Genomic DNA, 14,356 nt, shown 5'->3' with positions numbered 1-14,356 from the left:
ATAAATTAAGGACAAAAACACAGAGTCATCTCAATAGATACAGCAACTATTTGACAAAATTCAGCATCCTTTCATAATAAAAACACTGAGGAGGCTGGGAAAGGGGAAATATTGGATAATGCTATTGACCAAATATATTATTATATTGTGTGCATGTGCAAATATGTAGCAACAAATACCACCATTACGTATAATTATAAAACTCTAATAAAAACATGGAAAAAATAAATATATGAAATTCTAAAAAAAGTAAATGGAAAAGAAATCTTGAGACTATACCCTCCATATAGGAAAATACTTCCACTTTTATCAGCTTATATATTATTCTTTAACTCTCCTGTCAAATTCATTACTCCCAGTTCAGGACTTCACATTTAGATGAAGGTGTATATCTCTCCTACCAAGAAGACTAATTTTTGAAGAATACAAATTTTTGAGGTTCCAAACCATGAGCATGTCTCTAGGAAAAATAATCATATAGTTTTAAAAACATATTATATAAAAAGCTCAGAGGTTATTAGCCATCCTTCTTTCTGTTCGATGATCTTGATGTGAGATTGGGTTGAAGAAATCAGTTCAAAAACTGTCCCCTTGACTCTGTGTTGTCATTCCTTGACCTGAATCACTATCATGGGCTAAGGTTGTTGTGACCATGTACTTCAAGCAATTGTCAAAGTAATAATTGACACTGAGCAAAGGACACTCGGATATTTTTAAGAAGATTCTCAAGACAAAGCAATGAAACCATATTCTGGTGGGTAAAGAAACTTCACATGTAGAATGTTTCGTCAGGTATGGGTTCATCCATGAGCATGTGATCAACATGTGTACTGGAGGACACAGAGCATTAACAACTTCTACAGTGGATAGAGGATAAGTTTATAGACATTAAAGGAAGATGGAGAAGTAGTTCTTGATCCATGATGCTGCAGTCCCCTAAAGGAGGAAGTACAAGTGTCCAGCTGCATGATGTCGTTTTGAGATCACCATATGCTATTGAAACTCACAATACACTGGTAGTGATCTAGAGAAGGAATCAGATAACAGCTTCCCATGTGACAGTCAGGAAAGCAATTGCCATTCATCACCAAAGCACAAAGGGAGTCCATTCAAAAGTATTAACTTCTAACAATGGGATTCATGGCATAAATTACATATATAGTTCAGACCTTTGCTTCATTCTGTACCAATGGAGAAGTGTAGGTAAAAAAGCTCACCCCAGCAACAACCACACCACATAACCAGTCACTGAATTCATTTCTTTACTAGGAATTCATTTAAAAGAACCATGTACTGGAAAGATATTATGCATTACATTCTATATTGCAAATGGAAACATGGGAATATTTCCCATTGATACCAAGTAAGAATGTGGAATTCACACTCACTCTTCCTTCTGGGTAACTATTTCGTCCATAGTACTACAAGAAGTTGCCCCATGTTGTGAGAATAATGTCATTTGTAAACAACTATTGTCCAATCTCCTCACCAACATCTCTTTTACATCTTTCTACCTGAGGAGAGACAAGAGGAAAGGAAGACAGCCAGGAGATAGACCACTAATATTCACAAAGTGATATTAGAAATGAAAAGGCCCAATCCTTTATTTTCTCAGGCAAACAAGGACCCAAAGAAATTTTTATTTGCTCAAATTATATAGCCATCTTGCAAATTTAGGACTAGACCACTGCCTATGAATTCCCAGTATTATTGTTATTTTACTAGTCAATGACTTCACATATCCTATCTAAGAGAACTGTTTAAAGAAGAAACTCTTTGTTCCAGTGATTTTTTAGAGAAAGAACTATATTGCATAACAGCTTATGACAAGATGAGTGTAGTAGGAGGACTTTCCAGAGGGGTCACAGCCCTTCTAATCACACCTACCAGAAATGTACCAGCCACAGTTGTTCCATCATGAAAGTTGATGAGATGATTGGGATGTTTCAACACTGACCTATAATATGGTTATGTCTATGTGACTTCTAAAAATGCTAAAAATCACTTCTTGACAAAATTAATTCAGTGGAAGAAAAACTATTCCAACCAGTTTGGGGCACTCTGTAAACAATAGCAGTATAAGAGGCAGTCACTTTCCATTGTTGTTTTAAAAAGATAAAATGAATAGAATAAAATTTCATCAGAGTACTCTCAGGAAATCTCATATATAGTTATTTTCATCTATAGCAACAACTCGTAGTAAATTTCTACTTCAGTAAGAAAATGAGAGCCTATAAACTTGCCAAGTCAAATTATTTTTTTTGTGACTTGTAAACTTGGTTGTATGATTTGAAAATGGTATGCACATAGACTTGAAAAATAAAATATTGTCTTAAAAAAAAGACTACATGTAGCCACCCAATACTTGATGTTCAGCCGAAGTCAATTTGTGATTTCAAATACCAGGAGTGGTGATGAAGTTTCCAAGACTGTGAGGGTCAGAGATGTCACCATGCAATCCAGCAGGACAGTAAAGATCCAAAAAGATGGACAAAATTATTTATCCACTACTTCATTTTGTTAAAATCATGAATTTTTTGGAATAAGGATCATTTATGGTTAGGGATGGTGGTACATGCCTATAATCCCAGTTACTTGGGAGGCTAAGGCAGGAGGAACACAAGTTTGAGGCCAGCCACAGTGATTTACTGAGACCCCCATCTTAAAAAATAAAAAGGGCTGGGAATGTAGCTCAGTGGTAGAATACTCCCCAGGACCAATCCCTAGTGCTGCAAAACATTTTTAAATGATCATTTATTACTGAACATAATATACGAACACTGTGTAAACAGAAAGGAAAAAGGGCATACGAGCAAACAAGAAGTATAAGTATTTTTAAGAGTTATTGTATCAGATCTCCAGTGATTCCTAAAACAGTTTCACAACTGATAACAAATGACTTTTTCCACACCCTATCAACAGGTCAATAAGAGTTGTTTAGGAAATACAAATTTTAGGTTTTAAAAATGTTCTGCATGGTACCTATTAATTTTAAGAAAAAGAGCATACGCAGTACAAATGTTTTTGAGTGCAAAAATGGGTAAGTAAACAAATTTTTCAGCAACCTAAAATGACAGAATTGCAATACATTTTTCAATTGACTCACACAAAGTATTTATATTAAATAAAAATTATCTAAGACTCATGCTTTTAAAAATCATTAATTTCATGCCCTCTCTTATGTCAGATACCATGTACCTTATTTTGCTATAAGAAGACAGTTTCCAAATATTCCAAGTACACAATTTCCTACTGTAGTTTAGCAAAGGCCACAAATTTATCAGATTTCTTCCAAATTAATGAGCAGAGTGCTGAGGGGTTTCTTTTTTCATGAGAAACAAAGTAAATATGGCTTATGTAATTCTATATAACTTTACATCTCCCTAGTTCCACATGAATATGAGTGGCTCTGGAGTAGCATGATTTGCACAGAGTAGGAACTCAGGAAACATCAATTAGGCTTTCTCTGTTGATTTCCGACCCCACCATACACACATAACTCCTACCCATGTTGCCACCAGCAATCACCAGACAGCAACCAGCTCTGAAGCCTGCCCATCACTGACCCTGGGGAAATAGAGTCAAAGTCTAATTACCTAAGCAGAAGAATGTCTTTTGTTGAAAAGAGCCATCACCTGGTTCCCTTCGGCATAGGTAACTGAATTTCTTAGGCTTGCACAGGAATCTGCACCAGTGTGTGAGGCATCATGAACTTTCACTGGCAGTGAACCGGTTCTAGACCAAACTCCTCTTAAAAGAGAAGTTGTGTGTACTTTGCTGATTCTCCTGCGTGCTAGCCAACCACCCTAACCACATTAAAGCTGAAGCATCCTACCAGAAAATGAGACTGGATCCCATGCACCCCTTTCCAGCTAACTCCAAACTTGCCTAGGAGCTGCTCACCTCCCTGACCAGGCTGTTTTTACTGATCAGATAATCAATCCATTGCCTAAATGCAGGGCACTTTTTAGCCCTTGACCCAGTGCACCCCAGGAAAGTGAGGGGCTCCAGGTGTTAGCAGATTGCTCTTGGAAGATCAGTTCTCTAGTTCTTCTCCAAGTCCAGTTGGTTGAGTCGCTTTATGATCATGTTGTTGATTTTCTTAAGATCATCTATGTCCTTTCCCTCAGCTGTTAGTCTTCTCGACACATCATCCATCTTGTTTCCAGTTTGAACTTGAAAATGAAAAACAGACTGTGTTACAGTGGTTTCCAGCATGTCCCACTGGGGCTCATCAGCACTGAGAGGCATTCTTGGCAAGCCCCCTGTTCCAATATCCATGAGTTCCAGAAACTCAGGAAAGAAACTGGAGAAAATTGAAAATGCATATTAAATGGTTTATTTTTACAATCTCTTAGTGCCAGTCTAGACCACCACTGGCAGTTCCACCCAGATTTTGGCTAAGAAAGATATGGCTGTGAGCAACCAAAGTAAATTGCCAATGTGCCTGATTATTTCTCCAGAAGTGATTTTTATACTGCCACATATCCAGGCTCATTCTCAGAAAAGGGCTTTTGCTCATCATTTGGAAAATGACATTCTCTGGCTTCCAGCCTATTTTGACATGTCTGCTGGTTCTGAATTACCAGCTCATAATGAATGTTTAATCATTCCCCTCAGACCACTCCTGAGAATAGAGTACAATATTTTCCAAATAAACAGAACCCCGTAGGATAGTAAGCTGGGAATGAAAACCTTTGAGGTCTGTTAATCGGAATTAATATTTCCAAAAAATGCTGCACAGAATCAGTGCTTTATCTTTGAACTCCTTATCATTTCTATTTCAGGCAAGTTTTCCTCAAAGTTATCTTCTGGGACTGAATGATGTTGATTAACATGCTGCTGGGCTTGGCTGATGAACTAACCAGAGAAGGTAAACTAGCCATTAGAGGTTTGCCTCAGTTTTGGGGCAAATTGACTGCCCAGTGCTTACTTCTCCCTCATGTCTGAAAAAATCACATTGGATGAAACATAGTCCAAGACATGAGAGAAGGGTCTTAATTGAGCTTTGCTTCTGAGTCAGGCAGAGATGCCACACACTTCTGGCGAAAGTGTCTGACTGAAACAAATCCATGACACATGAAATCATTTCTTCTCTTGCAACCCTCCTACACTGCTCAAATCCAGAAGGAAGTAACAACCATGCTCGCCTACCTTTGGTCTACAGTGCACCAGCCCCAAAATAAATTCCATGAAGAGAAAGGGTTCCGAGTATAAGAAAGTTGGAATGAAAATATATGCCCACTTGCTCCTCAGAGATACAGGGGAAGCAAAGAAACACCTTGAATATTACCTAGGCCAACAGTTCCCAAACTCATTTGACCACAGAGATCCCCCACTTTTTTTTTAAATCCCATGGAACTGACATTCTGTAGAATATGCTGCTTGACTCCTCTGGCTACCAGGGGCAGACACGAATCCATAGTAATGTATTCTTGTTGTCCATTATTTCTCTTTAGTGCAGAGATTATAACACAAACATAAGGCCGAATGGTTTAATAAGAATATAATCAGTATACAATATTTGTAATTATTTTGTAACAATGCCAGAGTTATAAAGAATATGTTATTTTGCTTCAATTAAAAGAATACACATTTGCACCAAATCCCAAGACAGTAAAATGGTTTCCCTATTAAAGATAAGGACAGATCAAGTTCATTTACAGATGCTTCTACCTACTCTGATATCACACTGGATTAAGGTTTATCTGAAAACTACAAGAAGATTTTATTCTTACTTCAACTCAGGCAGTAGAATGCACAGGAGCTCTAAAGCCAAACAGGCCAGGATTTAAATCCCAGGTCTGTCTCTATAAGCCTCATGAACACAGAGAGGTGATCTCTCTGAGCCTTCATCTTTCATGAGTAAAATAAAAATATTTGACACCACCTTGAGAGGTAAAGTCTTAAGATAATCACATGTCTGGCACCAAGTAATTGTCCAATAAAAGAGACACTATTCACATCGTCTTCCTGTTTTTTACTTATTATGACTTTGTTCTCAATAAAAAGCGCTCAAGGCAAATAAAAAAATCCTATTTAAACAAGAATAGGAGGATAAAAAAGAGCATGTTTGATGTCAGGAAGTCTTTTAAGCCCTAATTTGGCACTTATTAGCTATGTGACCTTGGCATATTAAGCTTCATTTCCAGCATAATAATGGATCCTACACTAGCTATACAGTTTTTAGAATGTTTTGAGCAAACATACATCAAATGTATAACACAGTGCCTCAGACTGAGTAAGCACCCATTTTATAGCATTTGTTACTATCATTCCCTTAATCTTGTCGCTTACCCCACAGAAAAGAGAATTTCCTGTGGTTTGCTCACTTGTTTAGAAACATAACCAAAATTCCCTACTGGTTTAAGAGGGCCATTACCCCTGTGAGGTGTGGCAGGCAGGACATTATGTTGGAATAACATGTCAAAATAGTAAGCCAGGTGTTCTTTCTGGCCCTGCAGTTTCAGGGGCCAACCCTTCCCCAGTCGGTAGCTAAATGCAAGTTCACAGTTGCTGTAGGATAATTCACATGTTAGCTTCTAAGGGCACAAGGGCACTGGCTGGGTGAGAGAGAAGCCATTAAACATCACCCCTCCTCTCCAGCCCCAACTCCAACCCCTGAGGCTAAACACCTTTAGGCTGGAAGGAGGAAGAAGTCATTGGGGAAGAAGACAGGTTAGCTGCAACTCAAGGATGGTGCGCTCTGCCCACCTCTCTCCTCTCATCACCTCCACCTCCACTTCCTCAGCCCCTGAATGAACTCAGAGACATTCCAAAGATGAGGCCCCACTTCTCATTTAGAATCACCGAAGGCTATAAGCACAAAAGGGCAGAAAAAATGACAGGGTGGAGGATGTAGGCAAAAGAGTGTCAAAACAACCTCCTCCCTTAAGGGTCCTTGCATTCTTAAGTGGTCTGGGAAAGAATCAAAAAATTCCAGATGATAGTACACAGAGGTGAGCTGAGTGAGAAAACTGGGGTGCTCTGCGGGACGGATCACATGCTGAAGGAGGGGACAGCATGGCAGGTGGACTGCATCCCTCCCAGACCCAAGGCAGGGAGCCAGGCAGCACTGATGGTTGGGGTCTCTAGGCTGGGAGATGATGTGGAAAAGCTGGTGACGCCACTCAACAACGCAGCATGCATGGCCCAGGCCAAGAGCAAACACCAGCCTGGACAGCGTCAACCAGAAAAAATCTGCCGTGGCCACATCCCCAACACCACCTCGGGTGCTTTAATTTCTGAGGTGATATGCAAAGGAGAAAATCTGAGAGGGGGTCTGAACCCTGAGTGTGACTACCTGTTACAGATCTGAATTTAATGGTAGGCAACTGATCTAGTTGCCTGATGGAGCTAGGGTTTCCAAGGGAGAAATTAAAATGTTATAAAAGTATTTAACATAAATGCTTGTGACCTTCAGGCACTGTGCCCTTGTGCAGTGGGCTTGTGCCCCAGGGACCTTGTCTCTGAGCAAAGGGTCTCACTCGAGGTGTTCATTCTGCCCTTGTTTTCCAAGGGAAGCTTTGACTACCAGAAAGCACTGACTCATCCCAGGAGCAAAGTTAAACAACCAGCTAGGAAAACCAGCTATGAATTATGTACACTTAGTAATGAAAACCCTGCTGGTGGTACTTACTTATTAGAAATATCACGAAGAAAACCAGTGCCAAGCTGACAATCAGTGCAATTAGCAGCCCCATAAAGAACAGACTCCGCCTCCCATTTCCTGAGCGTGTGCCAAGGTCTGGGGTTTTCTCTTCTAGAGCTAATAGGAAACAAACAAAAAGAGCAACGACAAAAACTCCTCAGCACGCAACTTGTCAGCAGAAAGGAACAGCAGCCTATTGTTAGAGACATGAGTAATGAATACACCCATTTTCCTTCTGACAGTCCTAGAAAGTGACTTATGTATTTGGAATGTCTTTGGACGGGTGCAATTTTTGGAATTGTTTACCTTTCTCTGTATTGGTATTCAAAGGATGAGCAAGGATAAGCTATATCATCAGGCCTCTTTGGAAAGTTGTTTTAAGACTCTGTTGGTACTGAAGTAGCAGGACATGGATTGTTCTTTGGGGAGGGACAAAGAAGTGAAAGATTAAGAGTAACAGAGGCTCTATAGTTCTCCCACAGTAACCCAGGAGCAAAACATGGCTGGGTGTGGGCCACCTTCCTTGGGTGAAAACTGAACATTCTGGGGTGTCTCCCAAGAAATTCCTTTTATTATAGGAATAATCAAGCATGCCTACACCCATTTAAACAAAAGTGACCCTGATATATTTTGGTTTCTTAAAACTGGTTTTAAGATGGATATGCTCTGAAACCAAGGTTCTGTGCAATGTTTTGAGCTGAACTGAAAATCCAACCTGCTCATAAAATAGCTTGGTTCACCCAAGCCTTGAACTGTCTGCATCCAGTAACTTTTTTAAGGCCTAGGTACCTAATAGCGCTCAAATTAAACTGAGTAAGCATATGGAAATGGGGGTAGAGGAGATCATTGAATTACTTTTTGTATGCTCTCCTTCTTTGAATTGATCCTATAAATTGTGCTCCTTGAATATGGATAGACGGGTAGCTTATGTCCCATGTCCCATAAGTACATCCAATATCATCCCCCCATTATTGACACCCAAACACCTGCTTTTATTGAGATCCACTGCAATAAAAAATGGTGAAGATCTGAACCCATAAAATGATGAAAAAAGCAAAAAACTGAAAAACAATTAGAAGGGGAATGATAGATATAAAACTGGGACAGTAAATTGAGAGTGCATAAGAAATACATGGCTAATGGGCAATTCACACCAGTGTTCAAACGTCAGCATTACGATAGAAAAGAAGGGGCTCAGATGATCTGATAGAACAATTTATAATATTTAGTGAGAAACATACACATTTAGTATTCAGCAGATTTTGTCCATCCCCCCCCGACTTTTCTAACTATTTAATTGGGCAACTTGTAATTCATAAGGAGAAAATGAAGTTGATTTTTTTGCCCAAGAGAATTTTAATGATATTTTCATAACTGGTGAATATGTTGAGCATTTTCTCAAAAATACGCTAGCAAACAAAATCCTAGGGGAAGGTGGGCAGTATCAAGGTAGCTGTGGTAGCTAGGTAGCTGTGGTCCTTAGTGAAGAGGAATTGCAACAGACAAGAGGTGTGAGCAAGCCTTGGGAGTCCAGTTCTGCAGGCTTCACCCTTCTCAGGGATAGAAACACCACAGGATTTTTCCAGGATTTAAAGACAAGAGTTCGAATCTTCTTTAGGAGCCAAGAAAGCCCACAATCCCATGGATATTCAAAGAACAAAAGCAGAAATTACCTAATAATAAATAGCATTTCCATTGCCAAGCTATTCCTAATGCCTCCTACCCCTACCCCACCACCCACACATCCACCTTAGCCTTTGGCATTTATAGGCAGCTTGGAAGCCAGGAAGAGCCACCAAGTCACCAGGAGCACACATACGGAACAGATGCTGTGATCCGGCAGGATAGAGGTTTAGTTTGTTTAAGTCATTTATGGAATCCACAACATAAAGCTTTCCATCTTCATAAACGCCACGAGACCCAGTGTCCTGGAAAGAATGATTCATTGCCCCTGGAAGAAAACATGACATTAAAAACAAGAGGCTGGGCTGTGGAGCTCAACAAGAACCAGAGCCAACAGGAAACTAGACAGCCATACAGAGAACCACCCACATAGGCTGTTTTGAAGTAAGGGTCTGACTTTGCTTATCCAGAGGAAAATACTCCCTTTGATGGACAACTTTCTAATTATTCTTTTTGCTTTGCTGGCCAGGAAGCTCATTGTCAAATGTGTGCCCCCCATCCCCCAGTTTTTAAAATTATGCAACTGTTTATACCCTACTTATCTGCATATTGTCTTTTCTCCTCCTTAGATTTCTCAATTCTACCTTATTTCCCCTGGATCTGTTTTCTTATTTTATAATTGATTTTAAATTTTTCCTCTTTTATGACATTGTTCATACTTTAGTGAGATGCCTTAAATTATTTGTGCAGAAAGTCTAGCTATAAATATAAAGACTGCCTGTGGCCATAATCATTCTGAAAGAAGAAAACATTACTGTGAAAACTTTCAAATTACATGAGGTTTTAATACAACATTGTTATATTCTCCCTCAATATGGCATGAGTCTTTACCCTCAAATCTATCCTTTAGCCATTAGCTGGTTGAGAGTTTCTAGGACACAATTTTAGTAAACTTAGATGACGTACAGAGGAACACTGCTAGACTCCAGTTCAACGACTAGAAAAGTTTTCTCATCTTTGGTTCTCTTTTCATAAGACAGTCTCATAGTGATAGAGGGTTTTTTGGTCTGGAAAGGATTTTAGATCTGCTTTAAGTCCAGCCCCTATCCTTTCCACAAATGAGGACACCAGAGGTCAGCCAGGTAAATGTCCCAAATCTAGCAGAACTAGAACCAGGCTCTTGTTCAGAATCACTGGGCCTTCCTCCTGCTACCTTTCTCTTCTACAACCCTCCCTAATCCTCTTTCAATCTGGGTTTGATGGTCCAAGTGACTCAGAGGATCTGACACAGGAGGACTGCAAGTTCCAGGCCAGACTCAGCAATTCAACAAGACCCTGTCTCAAACTAAAAAATGCAAAGTACTGGCAATGTGGCTCAGTGGTAAAGCCCCCTGGGTTCAATCCCTAGTACCCTAAAAAACAACAAAAAGACTTAGCACAAACCTCCTGAGAGAACCGACCTTTCTTTTGTGCCCTGACTGGATGCTGAGCACATCTACAGCACTTTATTGCATTTGTTGGCTTCCATCTATGATTTCCCCAACGGACTGAAAATTCCCTAGGGTAGGGAACAATCCTATTCAGTGCCAGGTTTAAAAGCCCTTGACTTCTGTTATTTAAGTTGGAACACCTAAAATATTTATTTAGGGTGTAAATATATCTTGAAAAGACTTTTGAGGCAGTTAATGAGTACACTAACAGAAGTAGGTCGACAGAAAAATGCTCATGTGACATTTATTTAGACTTCAGTAAAGTCAGTGCAATAAATATTGTGGCTGCCTATAGGTGGCAACACATCATTTACTTCCTGCTACTATGTCTATAGGTGGCAACACACCATTTACTTCCTGCTACTATTTAATTTTTTTTCCTTTAATACCCAGTTGCAGAATGAAAATTATATTAGTTAGGAGAAAACAAAATCCAGTAGGAGGGGGCAGTGTGTAAATCTTTAGAAGATCTGGAAAAAATTACCAGCCATTTACTGAACACCTCAAACTACACTATATTAAGACCCAGCAATTTTCTGTAATACCTACAAACTATTGGCACTTATGGAAAATATGCTCCTGGGACCCTAGATAAGAAACACTGGGAGCCCAAAAAGTTGTGAACTAATTTTAATTTTTTCTTCTTTTTTTCAGAATTAAAACTGAAAAGTGTTTTTGGTTTCCTGAAAATTTAATTAACAAGAACACATAATTTAAATAAGATGCTACTGAACCACAATAGATGCTGAATTCCAAATATATTCCTGTAACATTCCTTAGGGAATAACTTGATTTGATAATCAAATGAAAAAAACAAAAATAAAAACCCAGTAGCAGTAGCAGCAAATAGAGTTAAAGGATATTAGAGATAAAACCTTATCTTTGCAGTAAAATTAAGGACCAAAAATACTGACTGCAAGGTCACAGATTTCCTAAACTCTCCTAGAAGTGTTTTATATCTTATCATCTCTTTATTCGTTATCCTAAATACTAATATTTCACCAGGAAAAAAGTTTGTATGTCATGTCATAGGATCATCGCTCCAAACAAACACAGTTTCTATTTTAGGTTTGGTGACTGATGCATGCTTCTTTTAGATCTTTGACTTATTATCCTTGAGCCTGAGCTTCCTCTTCAGGAATGTAACTACTATTGCTTAAATCACATACAGAGGCATAATCAGGCTTGTACAGAGCGGAGGATTAGCTTGGAAATCAGAACTGACTCACGAGGAATAGTCCAGCTAATTAAGTCTACAAATTACTGAACTTGCCACCTAGTTAAAAGGTGATTCCCAAAAAATCTAAAACAACCTATGCGAAAGAGCACTCTGAAAGAAAATTTCTTCAGAGTGAAGACACGATGCAAGCAGATGCTATTTCAATATATTGTTTAATGAAGAGCAACATGCAAATAGAAACAAAGAACTAGCAGAGAAAACTGAGTTGGGTGTAGCCCATGGTCCCAGGAGTCTGCAAATGATTCAGTTAGTAAATGGATACGAGATCACATGGCTTGAAAACCAGGAGTCACAGCTGTTTGACACCCAGGGGTTTCTATCTTTGGCATCTCCAAATGAGGGCATCTGGGAACAACCAAGGCTGGAGAACCAGTGTGACCAGCAATTCTGATGGTACTAACTCAATCCTCCTTCTGGACTCCAGAGTGCAAATTTGCTTATTCACCAAAATTGACCAAAGCAACATCTTTTAAAAGAACATTGATACCGTCCACTGAAACACGTAAGTAATTTCAGTTTCCTCTAGAATAGATCATTGCTAACAGCTGAGTTTTGGGCATGTAATAATTTTTCACTACCTACAAATATTTTCACAAATATAGTGGTCTATTAAAAACTGCTTTGTGCTTTTTTTCTTCCCCACAGGCCAGGTGCCTGGGTATCAAACCACAAAAATAACTCCCACTGATATTGCTTGCCACAAAATTGGAATTTTTACAACAGGACTTAATTCAAAGCTAATAAGCAGCTTTATTGAGTGAATCATGGTAATTTGTTAATTCCATTTCAGTCAATGCCTCTTCAGATTCATTAAGTAATTTTTAATATCGATTTTAAATCATTTCTGTTGAAAGTTAAAAGCACAGGGCACATGCAACCATATCCCAAACTCAAGAATCATAGTCTCAGAGTAATATGCATGCAAACTACTTACAAAAAGGTGAGCTTTGCTCGGTTACCAGGAAAAAACAACTAATTATTCAGGAGCAACTACCACAAAACTGTCTACAAATTCTGTAGGTCTTTCTTGCCTTCCTTCAGCGCCCAAGTGTTTCCGTGAGGCCCACAAACCCCAGCACAAAACTGGTGGCCAGTTTAATGTTCATTTAGCCAAGCAATGCAAGATTGATTCCAAATACTGACTTTCCCCATAATGTCGAAGGTTATAAATGAATATATAACTGAAACTATGCTTTAAAACAACAAAATCACCACACCCTGATTGAGTTGATAATTGGTGAGGTTCTTGTTAGACTGAAATTAATGTCCTTATTTGGCTTAACGAACCGTAAGCTGAAACCATATTTCCAGCACTTCTGTCATGGCATACTCTAGTATATAAATATCTTGCAGCAGGCAGGAGCTGCCACTGAGATGACTAACTCGCAACCACTCCTGACCAAACAGAAAACTGCAATATGTAGGGAGGGAGAATGGTTGTGTCATCATAACTAGGATGATGGCAGGCATGTTAGTCAGCTTTCTATTACTATAACAAAATACCTCAGATAAAGAAACTTTTAAAGAGAGGTTTATTTTGGCTCCATTTCAGAGGTTTCAGAACATAGTCACTTGGCCCCATTCCCTTCAGGACTGTGGCAAGAGAGAACATTGTTGTGGAAATCACATATTAGAGGAAGCTGTTCACCCCATGGAGGCCAGGAAGTAAGAGGGAGAGAGAAAGGGGCCAGAGTACCAATATCCCCTTTCAGAACAAATCCTCAACAACCTAATTTCCACCACCTCCCAATCCATAGGCTGGAAACCAAAACTTTGTAACACACGACTGATAAGAGATATTTAAGATCCAAATTACAGCAGCAGATGACTCTAGGACTTCTAAGTAGCTACAAAATGAGTGGCAAGACTTCATGGCAATAGAACCAGCAAGTGAAGGAAATACGAGTAGCTGGGACTATAGGCGTGTGCCATTGCACCCGGTTCAAGACTAAGATATTTAATTGTCAAAGGATGATGATACATAACAGGAGTGGGGGGTGAGAGAATGGAGGAACTTTGGATTATATAGAGGGAAATGAAAGGGGGGAGGGGCGGGGGTATGAAAGATGGTGGAATGAGACAGACATTATTACCCTATGTACATGTGCATGAATGTTATGAATCTACATCGTGCACAACCATAGAAATGAAATGATGTACCCCATTTGTATACAATGGATCAAAATGCAGTCTAAAAATAAATTTTTTTAAGAAAAGGATACATTGGTTATTAAATGGCAGAGATAAAATGTGAATCCAAATATTACATTAAAATCTGAATTCAACTATACATCAGTGAGGGTGATGAGACTGGCTTTAGACTAGATTTCCAGAACACTGATAAAGGAGCAC

General features: G+C 39.1%; 1 protein-coding gene across 1 annotated transcript; it reads right to left on the bottom strand.

Annotated features, from left to right (window-relative positions):
* Positions 1-1,606: 1,606 nt before the first annotated feature.
* Lsmem1 (leucine rich single-pass membrane protein 1) lies at positions 1,607-13,301 on the bottom strand. The gene is made up of 4 exons (XM_047561936.1): positions 12,939-13,301; positions 9,471-9,602; positions 7,640-7,768; positions 1,607-4,175 (listed from the first exon to the last, which is right to left on the bottom strand). The coding sequence occupies exons 2-4, from the start codon at positions 9,595-9,597 to the stop codon at positions 4,045-4,047; spliced, it is 387 nt and encodes a 128-aa protein (XP_047417892.1). The 5' UTR covers positions 9,598-9,602; positions 12,939-13,301; the 3' UTR covers positions 1,607-4,044.
* Positions 13,302-14,356: the final 1,055 nt, after the last annotated feature.

Source organism: Sciurus carolinensis, chromosome 8 (assembly GCF_902686445.1).
Source record: "Sciurus carolinensis chromosome 8, mSciCar1.2, whole genome shotgun sequence".
NCBI classification, from domain to species: Eukaryota; Metazoa; Chordata; class Mammalia; order Rodentia; family Sciuridae; genus Sciurus; species Sciurus carolinensis.
Note: the sequence above shows the minus strand (reverse complement) of the source record. Positions and strands in the feature narration are given on the sequence as shown.